Source organism: Salvelinus fontinalis, chromosome 13 (assembly GCF_029448725.1).
Source record: "Salvelinus fontinalis isolate EN_2023a chromosome 13, ASM2944872v1, whole genome shotgun sequence".
Taxonomy (NCBI): Eukaryota; Metazoa; Chordata; class Actinopteri; order Salmoniformes; family Salmonidae; genus Salvelinus; species Salvelinus fontinalis.
In genome coordinates, this window is record NC_074677.1 from 7,098,982 (window position 1) to 7,122,019 (window position 23,038).

Genomic DNA, 23,038 nt, shown 5'->3' on the forward strand with positions numbered 1-23,038 from the left:
TGTTAAGTTACATCCTGATTCTAAAATGGATTACATAGTCCCCCCCCCCCGTCAATCTACACACACACTACCCCGTAATGACAAAGCAAAAACCGGTTTCTAGAAACCTTTTGTTGAAGCACCTTTGGCAGCGATTACAGCCTCGAGTCGTCTTGGGTAAGACTCGAGGCTGTAATCCGCTCGCCCACAAGCTTTGGCAGACGGATTTGGAGAGTTTCTGCCATTCTTCTCCCCTCCAAGCTCTGTCAGAGACACTCCTGTGTTGTCTTAACTGTGTGCTTAGGGTCGTTGTCCTGTTGGAAGGTGAACCTTTGCCCCAGTCTGAGTTCCTGAGTGCTCTGGAGCAGGTGTTCATCAAGGATCTCTCTGTACTTTGCTCCATTCATTTTTGCCTCAATCCTGACTAGTCTCCCAGTCCCTGCCGCTGAAAAACATCCCCAGTTTAGCATGCCAGATATTGGGCGCTACCTTGTCACCAATCAGTCTTTGTTTTTGGAACATTCCATTACTTCTGCCTGAGGCCTATAGTAGGAATCAGGTTTGAGGAGTTAGCGAGGTAACTTTGGTAACTCCGAGTTCAACTTGGGATAACCGGTAGCACGGATATGGCTCACCAAATTAGCCAGGTACATTTCTATGGTAACGAATCCTTCAGAACTAACCGGGAAGCTAACTCGGGGTTAACTCCATTTATTTTGACATGTCTGAGCTGTGAGTTGAGGACCAATGAAATCAGATACCTTCAATCTCACAAAGATTAGGTCATCCCCTTCATTTGAGCAAGATGACTGAAAAAGCAATACATTTTGTGATAAGTATTTTATCACATTACAAACATTTTGCTACACCCTCAACATCTGCTAAACATGTGTATATGACCAATAAAATTAGATTTGACATTACATATTTAACTTCACGCACAGAAACGTTTGTATGACCTTAATAAGAGTGGGGAGGAAAAGGTGCTGGTTTGTTGATAAGCACGCCAAAGACTGCATTAACAATAAGTCATTTAAATAAAGACGTCTGCTAAATGACAAATGTAAACGATAACAATTTTGCTTTTGGAACATTTAAAAGTGGCACTATTTTTGTCAGTGGTTTGATGTTTCAGCATTGTGAAGAGTTAGGTGTTCAACAAGCCATGTGCGACATGCACCGGGAGTTACAAGCCTGCTTGAGTCCGCTGTAGGCGGACGAGCAATATCCACTGTTGTAGTACGGATGAAGCCTGAGCTGGAATGCGAAGATAACTGACTCTGGCTAGCTTTAGAAAACCCTGAGTAGATTTAGCTTGCTTCGTAGTATACCCCTCTGGTGTAATTTAGTTCCTAACGTCCCTAGATAATGAACTGTAGAGATTCTTCAATATAGCCTTGGGTATTCCACATTAAATAATAAAACCTTTTATACCGTGCTAACCAGTCGGTCCTTTCCCTGAAAGAGAGAATTATTTAGTGCAGAGGTGCTGGCGAACGGCGAATAAACTATAAAAAGAGTAGCACACTCCTATTAATCTAACCTCCCAGTAATTTGGATAAAAAAACATCAACGTTCCGGCCTGAAGGCGACACAGTGATGTCGAAGGTGGTTTCTATCTAGAATCTCCCTAACATTGACTGGTTACTACAAAGCCTGAATATACGGTGTCAAATACAACAGGAAATAGTTTGGACAAGTATTATCAATAAAATGCTTTTTTTTTTTTTTTAAGCTCCTCCTGAAAAATATTGGTTATTTTTTAACACAAGTGAAATTTGAGTGACAGCCTTAACATTGAGTAGCTGATTTTGTTCTGGTTGGCAAGATTACATTCGGTGTTTTTCAGTTACATATTTTGTGTAATATTAATTTAAAGAGTGAAATGCTACAAGAGGCACAAAGGTCACTTCAGATGGAATGTTTTTTTTAATGGTAGACCATTTCCACACGACAATGACCCCATTTTAAAATGTTCACTGTAGTGTCAACTTTCACAACAGTTTCTCACAAGGTAAAAGCAAATAGTGGATTTCATTCGATTCGTTTCTCTGTAACCATTTCAATCTACCATTCACGTAATACTTTCTCCATGTATGAAAATACAGCATTTGTCAAATACAGAAGCAAACCTACAGTATTCCTCCCACAAACAAATGTTGATGCTGACACATGGATTCCTAGACATCACTCTTTCTACTGAAATAACCCAGAATGTTAAGTCTATACAGCTAAGATGTAGTGACAAATGGAGAGCCCATTCATACAAAATAAGTAGAGAAATACAAAATGATTTCACTTGTCACAGAGAAAGAACTTTACAATCTAGTAATTCAGACAAATGTATTTTTATAGCTGAAACAAGTGACCTCTAATGACAAATTAAAGTAGACATTAATGACAGTTTAAATACAAGACAGGGCTTTTCGGTGAGTCATTTTTATCTCTCACGTGGTTTATAGAGTAGCCTAGGGTGTATTCATTACAGAAACCGTTTTAAGAACCAAATGGAACCGACGCGAGGTGGGATCGATCTGAATTTGTCCAATAGGAACTTGTTTGCGCTTTGTTTTTGAACGCAATATTTAGCAAAAGAATCGGGCATGTTTACACCCCTGGTCTCTGATCTGTTAGTGCTCTTACCAACTCAAGACATTTCCTTTTAAAGTTGTCAAGAGGGCAGAAACAGACTGGCACGCAGGCGATCTACAGCGTGCTGTGGATATTGACAAGTGGGTTGGGTCCAATGATCAGAAATACATGTTTAGAAAAGGCAAGCAAGAGAGCCAGTCACCAGGCTTCATTTTACCGTCTCTCTTTAACTGCTAAAGGCCCAGTGATCCAACAGAAGGCACTTTTGATGGCATTTTGTTGAATGCAGTGAACATGACTGTCATGGTTCTAAATCTTGGGACATTTTTTTGAATCACTTCCTGAACAGGACACATGGATTAAAATTAGTCGAGGGGTGCAGTATACATTTCTGTTGATTTTGATTAATACATGTTTATCTTCTAATTTGACTTGAATAAAATCTTTTTTTATGTGTTGACTCCTTATCCAGCAGGTTAGCGATAGGAACACATTCAGCAAGCTTTTAAGGACTTTGACTTGTGTGACTCAAAGCCAATCACTCCACCCATACTTCTCTGGAACACGTCACTTTTGGGACTATTATTACACCTATTTAAGTTTGTTGCTCCAACGTTAGGACCTATATGATGGCTGCCAACATAGGGCTCTGTGAGTAACCCCTTAGGAAAGTCTATAGTATACAACCAGACTACTGTAAAGTCAAAACTCTGGGCGTTTGAGGTTTAGACCTTAGCATCTCGTCCCAAAGACCTCAGGTGTATCACTGCTAAAACTCAGATGCAACACAGTATTTTTGTGTCAAATACCTTGTGCAGCGCTAGTGAGTGAGTTACAACGCAAACCATGTGTAACCAATAAAGTACCTCATATTCCATCATGCATGTACAAATGATAACCTGGCATGGTTTAACAGGAAGCAGTCATTTGCGTCATCAGCCATCTTTGTTTAGACCTCTGCCATTAGGAAACATCAGCTCCTTTCCTATTTGGAAATTGCCAACTGGTGTAAAAAAATATAATAATGTGGCAACACATGTAGCTATGTTGAGTGCCCATCTAAAACGGTATCAATGAGATTGTTCAATGTGACCCAGAGGATGTTCCACTGTCCATGAATGTGGACAGTAACTTACACATCCGGTTTAAAGGGCTTCAAACTGATCTGTCGGCTTATTCTGCTTCGCTTGCCCGCTGGTTCTGGACAATCTAACTGGCTTGGGTTGTATCACACACTTTGGCCAATACTGAGAGGTAGTGGCAAGGACACCAAGTACTGTGTGGTTTCCTTCCCCAAAAACTGTAAATGCTGTTGTACCACTAAGAGAGAGAGAAACTGAACCTTATTACTTAAAATCGACAACCTTAACCTACAAAAACGCCTAACTGAATGGCTGGCCTACTACTACTACCAACCTTAAGCTGACAGACAATCACTGTTTGGCAGCCTGTGCTACCATATCATTGCACTATACACAAGGGGTGACACCAATGGCCTTTAAGTACACAATTTAGTAAATACAAAACAAAAAAAGCAATGGGTTTGTAACAATGAGGAAAAAATAAGTGAAACATTTACATAAATCCCTCCACCCAATAAAGGGAATTCATGTCTCATTTACATATACCCCTCCACCCAACCAAAATAAAGGGAATTCACGTCTCTTTCAGGCACATAAGTCTACATGGATCCCCCAGTGGTACAGTAGTGTGTCCAGGAATGCCTTTTTTTTACACAAAATGACGACAAGACAGGGAAGTTCACGGAGAGCAAGACTTCATCTTGGCAGAGAATAAATTAACTAGGGTCATGTACATTAGGCACCAAAGAAGAAGAAACCAACTGCAACAGGATTCTACTACCTGGACAAAAGACGGGTTGGTTGTTTAGCAACAAAACTGACGGGGGTTTGTTTGTTGACACGTAAACTATATTTTCGTCATTGTTTATTGACACGTAAACTATATTTTCGTCATTGTTTATTGACAACATAAGTACATTGTTACAGTTGTTGGTTAAACTGAAACAAGCCACCTATGACTCACCAGATGGCAGCCTCATGTGATTGTTGCTGGCCATCAAGAATCACAACACCACACTGCCTTCTGCCCCATTGAAGCACGTGCATTGCTTTCGTGATGTCAGCTAACCAGTCTATAAGAAACGCACATTTTCATTTTTCCCCCAGTGCAAAACGTTATGAAAACATTGCGTTGCCTAATGAACACAACCCCTGCTCTGAAGACTCTTTGAGAATGCACATATCATATGCTTTCTGACGTCAGTGAGTTAAAGACTTCTGAGAAAGAGATGAAAGAAACGGATTAGTGAACACATGATTCCACACAGGTCTATGCAGCATGCCTTGCTTGCGGGTTGCAGGAAATTAAGACGTCACACACTGACTGCAAAACGTCTTCAGACTGAGTTAATTCACCCAGATGACAACTTGACTTCACTTATTTTGTTCCTTATTTTGTGATTTCTTTCGAAACATTTTTTTGTATTTTTTTTACTTAGTCTATGTCAACACTAAATCACAATCTAACCTGGAATAAAACCAGCAGCTATTTACAGAATCAAAAGAGAGAAAAAAATAGAAACAATTCTGACTGATTTCCACACAGTTGCTCACAGTCTCCCATGTTTAATATTAGTGGTACTATCAAAGACGCACAAAAAAATTGCTGTAAAGTGTAAACATTAAACAAATTGAAAATAAAAACTATGCTGTTGAGTGTTAACCTGTTTGTCTTTCCTCATGTGATCTTAGCTATGCTGCCCAACTGTACGATTATAATCCCCACAATCATGCATTTGGTATTCTGACCCATTATTCAGTTCCGCTGAGGTTGTAGTAACGTTGCAGCTAGACTCCGGAGCTGGTCAGGAACAGGACCTTCTTATCGATTTTCAAGTATACACCTTTTTAAGGAAGTCCCAATTTTCTTCCACACGTTCTGGTCCTTTTTTTTTGTTCAAGAAGGAATGTCCTGTCCTCTCATCTTTCACAGTGAAGTGAACTGGGATTCTACCTTTGCTTTCCTGCTTGTTTATTATGTGTGAGAGGAGTATAAATAAAAACGAAAATAAGAAATGAAGAGAATATTTCCCCCCCCCCCCGTTTCATAATAAACATTGTTTTGGAAGCAAGGTCTCCTGGTGGACTTGTCAAAATGTTCTGTTCAAGAGTTCACGTAATTTGTTTGTTACTTTCCCCCCCCCCGACCGCCCCATCTTAGTCCTGTTTGACCGGCAGCTGCTGCTTCCAGGCCTCGTTCAAGTAAACCAGTCGCTTGTAGTTGAGCATAAAGAGAATGAAGCTAAGTGCATATGTGGTGATGCAGATAATGCAGAAGTCCTCGAGGACAAAGTAGAGGATGTAGCCCAGGTAGAGAGAGCCCATCACCGATAGGATGGACGTCGCCATGAGGATCAGGGCAGCCATCGCACTCACGGTGATTCCTGTAACCCACCAGAGAGAGAGAGAGCGAGAGAGACACAGAGAGAGCAGGGTTTAGGCTACTAACGTGTACAAACAAGTAAGACGTGCTGTGCAAGGCTAGCAGTGAATAAATATAAATCACTATGACAAACACTACTATGTGGAAAAGACAAATGCAAGTGTATTGGATAAATTGGTCACAAACTGCCTGGACCTTGTACTTGAATCAGGGAGGAATAAGTTCCGTGCCCTCCTCTGGTGACCTTGTATGATAACCAGTCAGCTTTAAGACTTAGCGCTTAACTGACATATTTATCCATTTGCTTACTCATGCTTGACGATTATAAATATATAAAGACAGAGATTGGACACCTGGCCATCTTTCTGACCTTTAAATCTGAGTAGCCAGCTGTTGAACGTAACAAGGGTCTGGGGGGGGGCATCCTATTCCCAATGTAGTGCATTTATTTTGACCAGGGCCCATGGGTATCTGGTCAAAAGTAGTACACTATATAGGGAACAGAACAGAATAATAACAGCCAACTAGCTGCATTTACGTAAGCGGTTTTCTAGTGACATTGATTTGGATACATCCATAACAATGAGCTAATGAGGCACAATTTCACCTGGCATAGAAAATGTACTCTCTCTCGTCAGGCAACTGTTGTTCAGAGGAGCTAGCCAGCAACACAGCTAACACAATCACTTCAAACTGAAGCTGAAAAGACTAGCTGCATTTCGTTTTAGTTTTTTTCAACAAAAAAAAATTGTATATATATATATATATATATATATATATATATATATATATATATATATCCATAAAAATAATGACAGCCGATTCATGATTTCAACTGGCTGAGAAACACTGCCTGTCTCTTCCCGGCACGTTACTATGGGACAGCAGGCGATTGAATTTTAATATTGAAACAATATTGCAAATGTCAGAGAGACAGACAGGAAGGTTTATACAAATCTGCTGTTTTCATCTCAGCTCCCGACAAACAGTTCTTATGCCGATGTTGCTTCCATAGGCGGTTTCGAAACTCGGTAGTGAGTGCAACCGAGGACAGACGATTTTTACACGCTACACACTTTAGTAGTCAGCGGTCCCGTTCTGTGAGCTTGTGTGGCTCACCACTTTGCGGCTGAGCCGTTGTTGCTCCTAGATGTTACCACTTCACAATAACAGCATTTACAGTTGACCGGGTCAGCTCTAGCAGGGCAGAAATTTGACAAACTGACTTGTTGGAAAGGTATCATCCTATGACGGTGCCACGTTGAAAGTCACTTAGCTCTTCAGTACGGGCCATTCTGCTGCTAATGTTTGTCTATGTCGATTGCATGGCTGTGTGCTTGATTTTATACAAATGTCAGTAACAGGTGTGGCTGAAATAGCCGAACCCACTAACTTGAAGGGGTGTTCATATACTTTTGGCCATGTTGTTTATATAGACATGTTCAACTTAACCACACTGACAGTCAGTTCCACTCACCACTGTTGTGTTAGGCAAAATAAGCCTGTGTAGTAAACTAGGTTAAAGGGCCTCTTGTTCTGAGGCAGCACCAGGTGGTTAAGCAGGGCCTGTAGCCCAGACAGTCAGTAGGCCCCAGGCCCCGTAGCCCAGACAGTCAGTAGAGCCCAGACAGTCAGTAGGCCCAGGCCCGTAGGTCAGTCAATGCTTGTCCTAGGATTTTTTTCAGCAGCGGTGGCAAAGTTAGCGTGGTAGTGGGCGGTCTACGACCAATGTTTTTAAAGGCCCTCCTCTTGGACACAGGAACAAAATGTAGCTGCAATTCTACACATTTTACCATGGCTTACGTCACGTTCTTATGCTATCTGAGTAACTCAAAAAAAAAAAAAAAAAAATGGGGGGCCCCCCCATGTTGACATTTTTTTTAATTTTTGATTCTCCCTGACGGTCTAGTTGTTTTCATTTAGGTGAGTATACATTCTTAAAAGATGATCTAATATTAAATATATGAGTCCAATATATTTTCTACATACTTTATATCTGGTTTTGGTTACTTAACTTTACTCTAAAAACATTTTTACCACCCCAAAAATGCAATTAAAAAATATATATTTTTGGGAGTGGCTGTCCTCCACTGCTAAATGAATATAGGGGGAAAAATTGGTCAGTCAGCAGGCCCCAGGGCCCATAGGTCAGTACTCAGAGCGTCATGCCCACAGGGGGCATGTGCCCCCTCAGATTTGTTTTGTTGTTGTTTCTCTGTAATACTACTAGCCACCTAGCAATTTTATGAAGTTGGGTTTAGCTAGCCCATTTAGTTATGAGGTTGGGTTTAGCTAGCCCATTTAGTTATGAGGTTTGGTTTAGCTAGCCCATTTAGTTATGAGGTGGGGTTTAGCTAGCCCATTTAGTTATGAGGTTGGGTTTAGCTAGCCCATTTAGTTATGAGGTGGGGTTTAGCTAGCCCATTTAGTTATGAGGTTGGGTTTAGCTAGCCCATTTAGTTATGAGGTTTGGTTTAGCTAGCCCATATAGTTGTGAGGTTCGGAACCTAACTACCAAGAAGCCATTTCAAGCTATCAATCGTGTTAGAGTAGCTAGCTTATCAAAATATATTTGCTGGAATGCCTGCTGGCAAGGTTAATATCTATTTTTTTTTAAAGAAACCAATTATTAAAATGTACGGAATAAGACTCATATTCCTTTCAATATTTCACTCATATTTTAGAAGAGAAGCATATTTCGTTTCTTTAAAAAAAAGAGCTATGCTTAGATATGCAGAAAAATAAATGTTTTAATGATTATGGCTCTAGATTGCAGTCAGCAAAACCTCCAACCTGCCACACGGACTTCAGCCAGTCAGGGGAGTGAACAGTATGATTTAACACAGGCCCTTAGAGGGACTCTGGGGAAAGCTTTTCCTAAACAACATTAACCCATGCTGGACTATCTACTACTTGAATGACACCAACATTTCATGTATTTATTTTTTCTTTATTTAACTAGGCAAGTCAGTTAAGAACAAATTCTTATTTTCAATGACGGCCTAGGAACAGCGGGTTAACTGCCTTGTTCAGGGGCAGAACGACAGATTAACCGCCATCGACATCCCTTGTCAGCTCGGGGATTCGATCTTGCAACCTTCCGGTTACTAGTCCAACACTCTAACCTTGTCTATCCAAGATGGCGTAGCAGTAGGACGTGTGTATTTGTCGTATCCCGTGTCTTATGAAATTTCCATCCTCAAATACAACATTTTCCGCCAAGATAGAACTGCCAAAGGGAGTGGAGATGCAATCTACTGTAGAGATAGCCTGCAGAGTTCTGTCATGCTATCAAGGTCTGTGCCAACAGTTTGAGCTTCTACTTTTAAAAATCCACCTTTCCAGAAATAAGTCTCTCACTGTTGCCGCTTGTTATAGACCCCCTTCAGCCCTCAGCTGTGCCCTGGACACCATATGTGAATTAATTGCCCCCCATTTATCTTCAGAGTTTGTACTATTAGGTGACCTAAACTGGAATATGCTTAATAACCCGGCCGTCCTACAATCTAAGCTAGATCCCTCAATCTCACACAAATTATCAAGGAACCTACCAGGTACAACCCTAAATCCATAAACACGGGCACCCTCATAGATATCATCCTGACCAAGCTGCCCTCTAAATACACCTCTGCTGTCTTCAACCAGGATCTCAGTGATCACTGCCTCATTGCCTGCGTCCGTAATGGGTCTGCGGTCAAACGCTCCCTAAAACAATTCAGCGAGCAGGCCTTTCTACTCGACCTGGCCCGGGTACCCTGGAAGGATATTGACCTCATTCTGTCAGTAGAGGATGCCTGGTTATTCTTTGAAAGTGCTTTCCTCACCATCTTAAATAAGCATGCCCCATTAAAAAAGGTAGAACCAGGAACAGATATAGCCCTTGGTTCCCTCCAGACCTGACTGCCCTTGACCAGCACAAAAACGTTCTGTGGCGTACTGCATTAGCATCGAATAGCCCAAGCGATATGCAAATTTAAAGGGAAGTAAGGAACTAATATACACAGGCAGTTTGAAAAAGCTAGCCTTTGCTTTCCTAACAGAAATTTGCATCCTGTAGCACAAACTCCAAAAGGTTCTGGGACACTGAAGTCCATGGAGAATAAGATCACCTCCTCCCAGCTGCCCACTGCACTGAGGGTAGGAAACACTGTCACCACTGATAAATCTAGGATAATTGAGAATTTCAAAAAGCATTTTTCTACAGCTGAACATGCTTTCCACCTGGCTACCCCTACCCCGGTCAACAGCTCTGCACCCCCCACCGCAACTTGCCCAAGCCTCCCCCTTTCTCCTTCACCCAAATCCAGAAAGCTGATGTTCTGAAAGAGCTGCAAAATCTGGACCCCTAAAAATCAGCTGGGCTAGACAATCTGTACCCTCGCTTTCTAAAATTATCCGCCGCAATTGTTGCAACCCCTATTACTAGCCTGTTCAACCTCTCGTATCGTCTGAGATCCCTAAAGATTGGAAAGCTGCCGCGGTCATCCCCCTCTTCAGAGGGGGAGACACTCTAGACCCAAACTGTTACAGACCTATATCCATCCTACCCTGCCTTTCTAAAGTCTTCGAAAGCCAAGTTAACAAACAGATCACCGACCATTTCGAATCCCACCGTACCTTCTCCACTATGCAATCTGGTTTCCGAGCTGGTCATGGGTGCACCTCAGCCACGCTCAAGGTCCTAAACGATATCATAACCGCCATCGACAAAAGACAATACTGTGCAGCCGTCTTCATCGACCTGGCCAAGGCTTTTGACTCTGTCAATCACTTTATTCTTAATCACCGCAATCTTATCGGCAGACTCAATAGCCTTGGTTTCTCAAATGACTGCCTCGCCTGGTTCACCAACTACTTCTCAGACAGAGTTCAGTGTGTCAAATCGGAGGGCTTGTTGTCCGGACCTCTGGCAGTCTCTATGGGGGTGCCACAGTGTTCAATTCTCGGGCCGACTCTTTTCTCTGTATACATCAGTGATGTCGCTCTTGCTGCTGGTGAAACTCTGATCCACCTCTATGCAGACAACACCCGTCTGTATACTTCTTGCCCTTCTTTGGACACTGTTAACAACCCTCCAGACGAGCTTCAATGCCATACAACACTCCTTCTGTGGTCTCCAACTGCTCTTAAATGCAAGTAAAACTAAATGCATGCTCTTCAACCGATCGCTGCCTGCACCAGCCCGCCCGTCCTAAATCACTACTCTGGACGGTTCTGACTTAGAATATGTGGACAACTACAAATACCTAGGTGTCTGGTTAGACTGTAAACTCTCCTTCCAGACTCACATTAAGCATTTTCAATCCCAAATTAAAACTAGAATCGGCTTCCTATTTCACAACAAAGCATCCTTCACTCACGCTGCCAAACATACCCTCGTAAAACTGAATATCTTACCGATCCTCGACTTCGGCGATGTCATTTACAAAATAGCCTCCAACACTTTACTCAGCAAATTGGATGTAGTCTATCACAGTGCCATCCGTTTTGTCACGAAAGCCCCATATACAGTTCAAGTTGGAAGTTTACATACACCTTAACCAAATACATTTAAACTCAGTTTCTCAATCCCTGACATTTAATCCTAGTAAAAATGCCCTGTCTTATGTCAGTTAGGATCACCACTATTTTAAGGATGTGAAATGCCAGAATAATAGTAGAGAGAATGATTTTTTTCAGCTTTTATTTCTTTCATCACATTCCCAGTGGGTCAGAAGTTTACAAAGAGGCAAAGAGGCACTGAGTTTGAAGGTAGGCCTTGAAATACATCCACAGGTACACCTCCAATTGACTGAAATTATGTCAATTAGCCTATCAGAAGCTTCTAAAGCCATGACATCATTTTCTAGAATTTTCCAAGCTGTTTAAAGGTACAGTCAACTTAGCGTATGTAAACTTCTGACTCACTGGAATTGTGATAAAGTGAATAAGTGAAATAATCTGTCTGTAAACAATTGTTGGAACTATAGTTTGTTAACAAGAAATTTGTGGAGTGGTTGAAAAACAAGTTTTAATGACTTCAACTGTACTATCCACCACTGCGACCTGTATGCTCTCATTGGCTGGCCCTCGCTTCATATTCGTCGCCAAACCCACTGGCTCCAGGTCATGTATAATCTTTGCTAGGTAAAGCCCCACCTTATCTCAGCTCACTGGTCACCATAGCAGCACCCACCCGTAGCACGTGCTCCAGCAGGTATATTTCACTGGTCACCCCCAAAGCCAATTCCTCATTTGGCCGCCTTTCCTTACAGTTCTCTGCTGCCAATGACTGGAACGAATTGCAAAAACCACTGAAGCTGGAGACTCATATCTCCCTCACTAACTTTAAGCATCAGCTGTCAGAGCAGCTCACAGATTACTGCACCTGTGCATAGCCCATCTGTAAATAGCCCATCCAACTACCTCATCCCCATATTGTTATTTATTATTTTGCTCCTTTGCACCCCAGTATCTCTACTTGCACATTCATCTTCTGCACATCTATCACTCTAGTGTTTAATTGCTAAATTGTAATTATTTTGCCACTATGGCCTATTTATTGCCTTACCTCCCTAATCTTACCTCATCTGCACACACTCTATGTAGATTTTTCTATTGTGTTATTGACTGTATGTTTTGTTTATTCCATGTGAAACTCTGTGTTGTATGCGTCGTACTGGTTTGCTTTATCTTGGCCAGGTCGCAGTTGTAAATGAGAACTTGTTCTTAACTGGCCTACCTGGTTAAATAAAGGTGAAATAAAAAAATAAAATAGAAAAAGTTGGTTAGATTAAAACATATACATTGTCAACGACTTGATGACAAGCATATATTATGCATGGATCCAAATGCCTTTGACTTCTAATTAAAATTATATACACAGTGAACACACAATAGAGACGACGCAATGACGAGAAGCATAAAATTCACTCCTCTCGTATACTTTAGCCTCATCTGAGCCAGGGGCCAGTCAGGCCTCAGCATCTGAGCCAGGGGCCAGTTAGATATAGTAAAGACTGAGAGGGGGGCCAGTCAGATATAGTAAAGACTGAGAGGGGGGCCAGTCAGATATAGTAAAGACAGAGGGGGGTCAGTCAGATATAGTAAAGACTGAGAGGGGGGCCAGTCAGTTATAGTAAAGACTGAGAGGGGGGCCAGTCAGTTATAGTAAAGACTGAGAGGGGGGCCAGTCAGATATAGTAAAGACTGAGAGGGGGGCCAGTCAGATATAGTAAAGACTGAGAGGGGGGCCAGTCAGATATAGTAAAGACTGGGCCAGTCAGATATAGTAAAGACTGAGAGGGGGGCCAGTCAGATATAGTAAAGACTGGGCCAGTCAGATATAGTAAAGACTGAGAGGGGGGCCAGTCAGATATAGTAAAGACTGAGAGGGGGGCCAGTCAGATATAGTAAAGACTGAGAGGGGGGCCAGTCAGATATAGTAAAGACTGAGAGGGGGGCCAGTCAGTTATAGTAAAGACTGAGAGGGGGGCCAGTCAGATATAGTAAAGACTGAGAGGGGGGCCAGTCAGATATAGTAAAGACTGGGCCAGTCAGATATAGTAAAGACTGAGAGGGGGGCCAGTCAGATATAGTAAAGACTGAGAGGTGGCCAGTCAGATATAGTAAAGACTGAGAGGGGGGCCAGTCAGATATAGTAAAGACTGGGCCAGTCAGATATAGTAAAGACTGAGAGGGGGGCCAGTCAGATATAGTAAAGACTGGGCCAGTCAGATATAGTAAAGACTGAGAGGGGGGCCAGTCAGATATAGTAAAGACTGAGAGGTGGCCAGTCAGATATAGTAAAGACTGAGAGGGGAGCCAGTCAGATATAGTAAAGACTGAGAGGGGGGCCAGTCAGATATAGTAAAGACTGGGCCAGTCAGATATAGTAAAGACTGGGCCAGTCAGATATAGTAAAGACTGGGCCAGTCAGATATAGTAAAGACTGAGAGGTGGCCAGTCAGATATAGTAAAGACTGAGAGGGGAGCCAGTCAGATATAGTAAAGACAGAGGTGGCCAGTCAGATATAGTAAAGGGCCAGTCAGATGTGTGTCAGCACAAATAGCACCAAGTGACTATCAAGGAGGCTTGCAGGGTGTTTTCTGCCATTGTTATACTAAGCGGGGGTTTTTCTCTCGGTTCGCCTAAATCCAAACTAATTAATTTTCTGGATAGAAAAGTGTTTTCGGGGGTAAACTTAACACAGCTAAAAACAGTATGTAGAATAGATAATGAACCTATATATATATATATATATATATATATATATATATTTTAAATATAATCTTTGAGAACTAACAGTCACCTAAATAAAAACTATGAGAATTGAAAATTCAAAAAATAATACATTTAGCAGTATATAATTTGTTATTATGTTTGAGCAAAACAACACAGTATTAGCCATGGCAAAATGCATAGTCGTATGATATTAGCTTAAAAACTGCTAAATGTTCTCTCAGCTTTGTAGAATAGCCGGAATTTGGCTTAAAAATGCTAAAATGCCTCTACACCGTCAAGATGGGGGGCCTCTAAAATGTTCTCTAAAATTAAGCCACACTGATGACCGCGCCCCCCCCCCAGTCACACCCACCACCTAAGCCCCCTTTTGATCCAGAAAAAAACCTGGGTTGCCACCTAACATCTATCCATACTTTGAATTTTATTTATTTATTTTACCGTTATTTTACCAGGTAAGTTGACTGAGAACACGTTCTCATTTGCAGCAACGACCTGGGGAATAGTTACAGGGGAGAGGAGGGGGATGAATTAGCCAATTGTAAACTGGGGATTATTAGGTGACCATGATGGTTTGAGGTCCAGATTGGGAATTTAGCCAGGACACCAGGGTTAACACCCCTACTCTTACGATAAGTGCCATGGGATCTTTAATGACCTCAGAGAGTCAGGACACCCGTTTAACGTCCCATCCGAAAGACAGCACCCTACACAGGGCAGTGTCCCCAATCACTGCCCTGGGGCATTGGGATATTTTATTAGACCAGAGGAAAGAGTGCCTCCTACTGGCCCTCCAACACCACTTCCAGCAGCATCTGGTCTCCCATCCAGGGACTGACCAGGACCAACCCTGCTTAGCTTCAGAAGCAAGCCAGCAGTGGTATGCAGGGTGGTATAGCATATAGCATGTGCCTGTGGTATTGGGAAAACCAAAGTCTTACCTAGTAACAGTTGAAAGACATAAAATACAATTCCGTAGACACTGTTTGGCTGGTTCATTGCACTGTCGTTTCCGAAGATCGAGCCCAACAGTCCAAATCCTCGACCCCACCTACACATTGAGAGGAATTGGAAGAAAGAAATGGAAATTTGTTGGTAATTGTGATGTTGATGAATTGCAAGGATAAATTGACAAATACATTTAATTAACCTGAAATACAAATGGCAATGTCCACCAATGGCAATGTCCGAAAAAGTTCAAGCTATTATTGGGCTCGATTCTGATAAGGTGATAACTAGGTAGACTAAACGGTGTCATTTACAAGTTACAACCATAAAGATAACGGCTCTACAATACTAAGTTATATTCTGATAGGGCAGCTAAATAGGTAGCCAAACGGTCTCATGTACAAGTTACAACCATAAAAGTAAAAGCAGGCTTTCACTGAACTACTGTTTCCTTAGTTAGTGGAACTTCCAGAGGCCTCAGAAGCAAGACAACCAAGTACTTTGGAAGTTCTGAGCGACGCAACAACCACTGGTCCTGATTACACGCCTCCCCCTCCCTGCACTGCCTCCCCCTCCTCCCTGCACTGCCTCCCCTCCCTGCACTGCCTCCCACTCCTCCCTGCACTGCCTCCCACTCCTCCCTGCACTGCCTCACCCTCCTCCCTGCACTGCCTCACCCTCCTCCCTGCACTGCCTCACCCTCCTCCCTGCACTGCCTCACCCTCCTCTGCCTCCCCCTCCTCCCTGCACCGCCTCCCCCTCCCTGCACCGCCTCCCCGTCCCCCACCCTGCACCGCCTCCCACTCCTCCCTGCACCGCCTCCCCCTCCTCCCTGCACCGCCTCCCCCTCCTCCCTGCACCGCCTCCCCCTCCTCCCTGCACCGCCTCCCCCTCCTCCCTGCACCGCCTCCCCCTCCTCCCTGCACCGCCTCCCACTCCTCCCTGCACCGCCTCCCACTCCTCCCTGCACCGCCTCCCACTCCTCCCTGCACCGCCTCCCACTCCTCCCTGCACCGCCTCCCACTCCTCCCTGCACCGCCTCACCCTCCCTGCACCCCCCCCCCCCCCTCCCTGCACTGCAGCATTGTTCACAGCTGACTTTTATGCACTACATTTAGGACCTATATATTCCCTTATTGTGAACTGTTCCCGCCTAATCAGTGAACTGACCTAAGCGCTTGCCCGAAGTATTAATCAAATGACGAGTTATCAATGTATGTTTGTTGATCCAATCTGGAAACAAAGAGAGGTTAAGAGGGAAGCCCTGAACTGGCAAACCAACCTTCAGACTTCAAGGTAAACTGACTCCAAAATGTTTCACTGTTGACTGTTTGACAGGAGGCCAATGAAATGCACACTAATATTGTATTTTACCCCCTTTTTGTCTCCCCAATGTTCGATCTTGTCTCATCTCTGCTACTCCCCAACGGGTTCGGGAGAGGCGAAGGTCATGTGTGGGCCAAAGCATGACCCGCCTAACCGCGCTCCTTCACAACTGCCAGCTTAACCAGGAAGCCAGCCGCACCAACGTGTCAGAGGAAACATCATTTAACTGGCAACCTGGGTCAGGCTGCAGGCACCCGACCCACCACAAGGAGTTGCTAAAGCCCCACCGGCCAAACCCTCCCCTAAACCGGGCGATGCTGGACCAATTGTGCGCCGTCCAATGGGACTCTCGGCCATGGCCGGTTGTGGCACAGCCAGGGAATGAACCCAGGTCTGTAGTAACGCTTCAGACTACCGCGCCACTCGGGAGACCGAAATGCACACAAATTTTACAAGATAAAACAGCAATCATTACTGCATAGACTGCACTTTTACCCAATAGCTCATCAAGAGGTCTGTAACAGCCCATGTCAACATCCCTGTAACAGTAACCAAGAGAGAAGTGAGCCATGTCTTTCCTACCAGCTCCAATTCAACCAGAGTGATTTTTCCTACCAGCTCCAATTCAACCAGAGTGATTTTTCCTACCAGCTCCAATTCAACCAGAGTGATTTGTCCTACCAGCTCCAATTCAACCAGAGTGATTTGTCCTACCAGCTCCAATTCAACCAGAGTGATTTGTCCTACCAGCTCCAATTCAACCAGAGTGATTTGTCCTACCAGCTCCAATTCAACCAGAGTGATTTTTCCTACCAGGTCCAGGGGCTCCCGAGTGGCGCAGCAGTCTAAGGCACTGCATCTCAGTGCTAGGGGCGTCACTACAGACCCTGGTTCGATTTCAGGCTATATCACAACCGTCCGTGATTGGGATTCCCACAATTGGCCCAAAGTCGTCAGGGTTTGGCCGGGGTAGGCCGTAATTGTAAATAAGAATGTTCTTAACTGACTTTGTTTTTTTTGCTTTTTTTTAATTGACAGTGTCTTTCCAACCAGCTCCAATTCAACCAGAGTGTTTCTGAATGTCAACAGCAAAGAATAATACAGATATATTACTGAATGTTTATTTGGACAACTTTTAGGGCCAGAGCGTCACCAGCTCACAGCACTTAAGTTTAGTTTTTCAGTTTGTCATCGTGCTTTATTGGTGTTGCCTCCGTGGGGAAGGCCTACACAGGCGTGGAGAAGGCCTACAAAGCCGTGGAGAAGGCCAGCTGACAAGGCCTACACAGCCGTGGAGAAGGCTTACACAGCCGTGGAGAAGGCCAGCTGACAAGACCTACACAGCCGTGGAGAAGGCCTACACAGCCGTGGAGGAGGCCTACACAGCCGTGGAGGAGGCCAGCTGACAAGACCTACACAGCCGTGGAGAAGGCCAGCTGACAAGACCTACACAGCCGTGGAGAAGGCCTACATAGCCGTGGAGAAGGCCTACACAGCCATAGAGAAGGCCTACACAGCCATAGAGGAGGCCTACACAGCCGTGGAGGAGGCCTACACAGCCGTGGAGGAGGCCTACACAGCCGTGGAGGAGGCCTACACAGCCGTGGAGAAGGCCTACACAGCCATGGAGAAGGCCTACACAGCCATGGAGAAGGCCAGCTGAAAAGACTAGAGCTGACTGTCAGGCAGTGTGGTTAGGTTGACAGGGCATTCGGACACTATTCAGACCCCTTGTCTTTTTCCACATTTTGTTACTCGTCATTCGACTAATACTTCGGGCAAGCGCTTAGGTCAGTTCACTGATTAGGCGGGAACAGTTCACAATAAGGGAATATATAGGTCCTAAATGTAGTGCATAAAAGTCAGCTGTGAACAATGCTGCAGTGCAGGGAGGGGGGGGGGGGGTGCAGGGAGGGTGAGGCGGTGCAGGGAGGGTGAGGCGGTGCAGGGAGGGGGACGCAGTGCAGGGAGGGGGACGCAGTGCAGGGAGGGGGAGGCAGTGCAGGGAGGGGGAGACGTGTAATCAGGACTAGTGGTTGTTGCGTCGCTCAGAACTTCCAAAGTACTTGGTTGTCTTACTTCTGAGGCCTCTGGAAGTTCCACTAACTAAGGAAACAGTGGTTCAGTGAAAGCCTGCTTTTACTTTTATGGTTGTAACTTGTAAATGACACCGTCTTGAATACAGCCTTATTATAAAATGGATTACATTGATGAGGGGGGGGGGAAAACAACCTACACACAATACCCCATAATGGCAAAGCAAAAAAAAAATTGGGCACATTTATTAAAAATAAAACTTAAATATCACGTTTAGATTAGTATTCAGATCATTACATTTTACATTTTAGTCATTTATCAGACGCTCTTATCCAGAGCGACTTACAGTAGAGTGCATACATTTTATTAAAAAAAAAATTACATTTCATTACATTTTACATACTGAGACAAGGATATCCCTACCGGCCAAACCCTCCCTAACCCGGACGACGCTATGCCAATTGTGCGTCGCCCCACGGACCTCCCGGTTGCGGCCGGCTGCGACAGAGCCTGGGCGCGAACCCAGAGACTCTGGTGGCGCAGCTAGCACTGCGATGCAGTGCCCTAGACCACTGCGCCACCCGGGAGGCCCTCATCATTTACTATGTACTTTGTTGAAGCACACCTGGCAGCGAATACAGAGTCTTCTTGGGTATGATGCTACAAGCTTGGCACACCTGTATTTGTGGAGTTTCTCCCATTCTTCTCTGCAGATCCTCTCAAGCTCTGTCAGGTTGGATGGGGAGCGTCGCTGCACAACTATTTTCAAGTCTCTCCAGATGTTCGATGGGGTTCAAGTCCAGGCTCTGGCTGGGCCACTCAAGGACATTCAGAAACTTGTCCCGAAGACACTCGTGCATTGTCTTTGTTGTGTGCTTAGGGTCGTTGTCCTGTTGGAAGGTGAACCTTCACCCCAGTCTGTTGTCCTAAGCGCTCTGGAGCAGGGTTTCATCAAGGATCTCTCTGTAGTTTTCTCCGTTCATCTTTCCCTCAATCCTGAGTAGTATCCCAGTCCTTGCTGCTGAAAAACATCCCCGCAGCATGATGCTGCCACCACCATGCTTCACCGTAGGGACGGTGCCAGGTTTCCTTCAGACGTGACGCTTGACATTCATGCCAAAGATTTCATCAGATCAGAGAATCTTGTTTCTCATGGTCTGAGGGTCCTTTAGGTGCCTTTTGGAAAACTCCAAACTGTCATGTGCCTTTTACTGAGGAGTGGCTTATGTCTGGCCACTCTACCATAAAGTCCTGATTGGTGGAGTGCTGCAGAGATGGTTGTCCTTCTGGAAGGTTCTCCCATCCCCACAGTGGAACTCTAGAGCTCGGTCAGTGACCATCTGGTTCTTGGCAACCTCCCTGACCAAGGCCCTTCTCCCACGATTGCTCAGTTTGGCCAAGCGGGCAGCTCTAAGAAGAGTCTTGGTGGTTCCAAACTTCTTCCAATTAAGAATGGAGGCCACTGTGTTCTTGGGGACCTTCAATGCTGCAGAAATGTTTTGGTACCTTTCCCCAGATCTGTGCCTCGACAGAATCCTGTCTCGGAATGCTGAGGACAATTCCTTCGACATCATGGCTTGGTTTTTTGCTCTGACATGCACTGTCAATTGTGGGACATTATATAGACAATTGAATTTACCACAGGTGGACTCCAATCAAGTTGTAGAAACATTTCAAGGATGATCAATGGAAACAGGATGTACTTGAGCTCAATTTTGAGTCTCATAGCAAAGGGTCTGAATACTTATGTAAATAAGGTATCTGTTTTTTTTAATACATTTCCAAAAATGTCTAAAAATCTGTTTTCTCTTTGTCATTATGGGGTAGTGTGTGTATATTGATGGAAAACATTACTTTAATCAATTTTAGAATAAGGCTGTAACATAACAAAATGGAAAAAGTCCAGGGGTCTGAATACTTTCCAAATGCACTGTATACAACCAATGGAGAAGGACAGCTGAAAAGGCTAGGCCTATATAATCATGAAGGCCTATATAAATCATGAAGGCCTATATAAATCATGAAGGCTAGGCCTATACAACCATGGAAAGGTCCAGCTGAGGTCTGGTGTGAACAACTTGGAATATGGATACCATGCCAATCAAATCCCATGGGAAAATGTCATGACAGTTACACTGACTCTTAAAAAGACTTATATGAGCAAGCCACTGATGCCTAAAGAAGGCATTACAATGACTTTTCCAAGAATGCTAACCAAGGTTATTGGGCGAATGTCTTTTAGTATTTATAACAGTTCTGGTCTAGCAGTTATGCTACACATGGTCAATGATATTGGCCTCCTTTCCTATAGGGTTCATCTATTTAGTTCACAGACGTGCCACACAGATCAAAAGCATCCAGTCTCTTTTCTCTCTCTGCTATAGAAAAAAAGCTCTCCCTCGAGACAAAATACTGTATATTATGCCACTATAAATGAACAGGTTTATGTTGGGTGTTATTCAAAGCATCATGATGGCCTTCGGCAGGCAGAGTGTAGTTGAGAAACTTAAGGTCTCATCACGTGTTGTTCTCATGACTCCAGCACCATGTCTGAAAAATCTCTTCACTGTATCCCCCACCCACCCACCTGACATTGCTTGTCCACATTAAACACCAAACAGGATGGTGCGTCTCATATAATCATGGTAGCTACCATGAAATCCAACAGGTCATGTGACTTCAGCTTTGTCAATATAACATTTGCATTTCCCAATCTAAGGAACAGGTTGTTCATATTGTCATTGACATATTACAGCTGACAATTCAACTATTCTCAATGAGGGCAGAAATCGGAAAAGTATATTTGATATATAGTTAATGGTCCTACACAAATGTAGCCTACAGTTTCTAGTTAAATCAGTTTTAGATATTGGAAAACGTGCTTGAGGTTCCCTCCAACTTATTTCATGTGTTACACGTTAGATTAGACAGCTGATTCACACGTTTAGACAAACTACACAAAACTGACTGAATGGTTACGCCGATCTCGTCTAGCTAGCTGGGCTAGCTTAGTAAATAACGTTAGCCAGTGTTAGTTTGCTGCCGGCGGTGGCGCCGTATTCGCTAGCTAGTTGGCTAATTTAGCAATCTAATGAAAGCAATATGTGTTTAGAAGTTTGAAGAACAAAATGTGTAACATGTGCATCCATGCAAATAAAAAAAACACCACTTCCTGGCATCTAGCAAACAAACAGCCAGTTAGTAGCTAGCTAACGTTAGTTGCTGGCTGGTGAATAAGTAGCGTAGCGTTAGCAATTTGGCTAAACAACTAACGTTACACTAGCTTCTACAGTAAAACATACCAGCCTAAGTTTGTTATCAACAGTAAGCAAGCTTCTGATTGTAACTTTTGTACGTTTTTTGGGGGGAAAACCATTGCATTTTTTTACAGAAATTGTAAAGTGTACTAAAGAAGAGGGGCATGCGAAAAATATATATATATATTTGACAGTTCAGCCCGCGCAGCCGTTCCCACAATGCCACCCAGTCTCATTCAGAGCGCTGCTGGTACTCGGCGCCGCTGGTGAATTCAAATTACCTGGAGGTGAAGACTTTTGAACAGCTGATAGAATTGCTCACGTCGCACATGGCCCGATAATTCGAGTCTCTAGACTTTTCCGTTTCCACGTGAAAGGCGTATAAGGACAACAATATACCCAAGACGCAAACAAGGAGCCTAGCTATTCTTTCCCATCGAGGGGTGGACACTCTCAGGACGGGCGCCGCCATCTTTCTCCGGCCTTGCTCGAGTCGTACACGCAACCGCTTACCATTGGGGACAACGAGAACTGCGACGTGGAAAAGCGTCAGAACGTGCCACACCACCAGGGCAGGGGCGTGTCACCGTCTCGCAACCCCTCGTCTACAGTACAATGGCCTGCCAAATGCCAATACAGAAAATATGTTTGTGTAGATATAAACATGTGCATCAAAATGTTTCCATACCCTACCTGTAACAGTCTGACTTGTACTTATTACATTGCTGGTCAGCTAAACTTAGTCCTGGTCTATGATAAAAACTATACCTCTATCTAAGAGTTGAAGCTCCCTATGTCCTTGCACTCTGAGACCAATCTAATCTATTACAAAAATAAATAAATTCAATGAACATGTATGGCAATCCCCTCATGCCTCTGAGCAAGTGTAGCATCTTTAAAATGTTTTTTTTTGCCAGTGGGGTCATACTGCCTCTTAGTGTCTCAGTCGTGTACTGTTAGATATTAGAGTTTGAGATCATTTCTAATGAAACATATACTGAGTTAAACATAGGAGTTTGTCTCTCTACGAATCAAATCAAAGTGTATTGCTCACGGCCACAGATTTGCAGGTGCAGCGAAAAGCTTGTTACTAGCTCCAACAGTGAAGTAGAATTTTATTTAACTCGGCAAGTCAGTTAAGACTCTCCACCCTCTCCGAGTTGGGCATCTCCGGCGCGGCCCACGCTTGGATTGCGTCCTACCTGACAGGTCG

The 23,038-nt window shown here is 43.9% G+C and overlaps 1 protein-coding gene across 1 annotated transcript; it reads right to left on the reverse strand.

The window, feature by feature from the left end:
- Positions 1-1,889: 1,889 nt before the first annotated feature.
- Positions 1,890-22,423, reverse strand: LOC129868000 (vitamin K epoxide reductase complex subunit 1-like protein 1). Its single transcript, XM_055941551.1, has 3 exons — positions 22,107-22,423; positions 15,199-15,308; positions 1,890-6,037 (listed from the first exon to the last, which is right to left on the reverse strand). The coding sequence occupies exons 1-3, from the start codon at positions 22,295-22,297 to the stop codon at positions 5,811-5,813; spliced, it is 528 nt and encodes a 175-aa protein (XP_055797526.1). The 5' UTR covers positions 22,298-22,423; the 3' UTR covers positions 1,890-5,810.
- Positions 22,424-23,038: the final 615 nt, after the last annotated feature.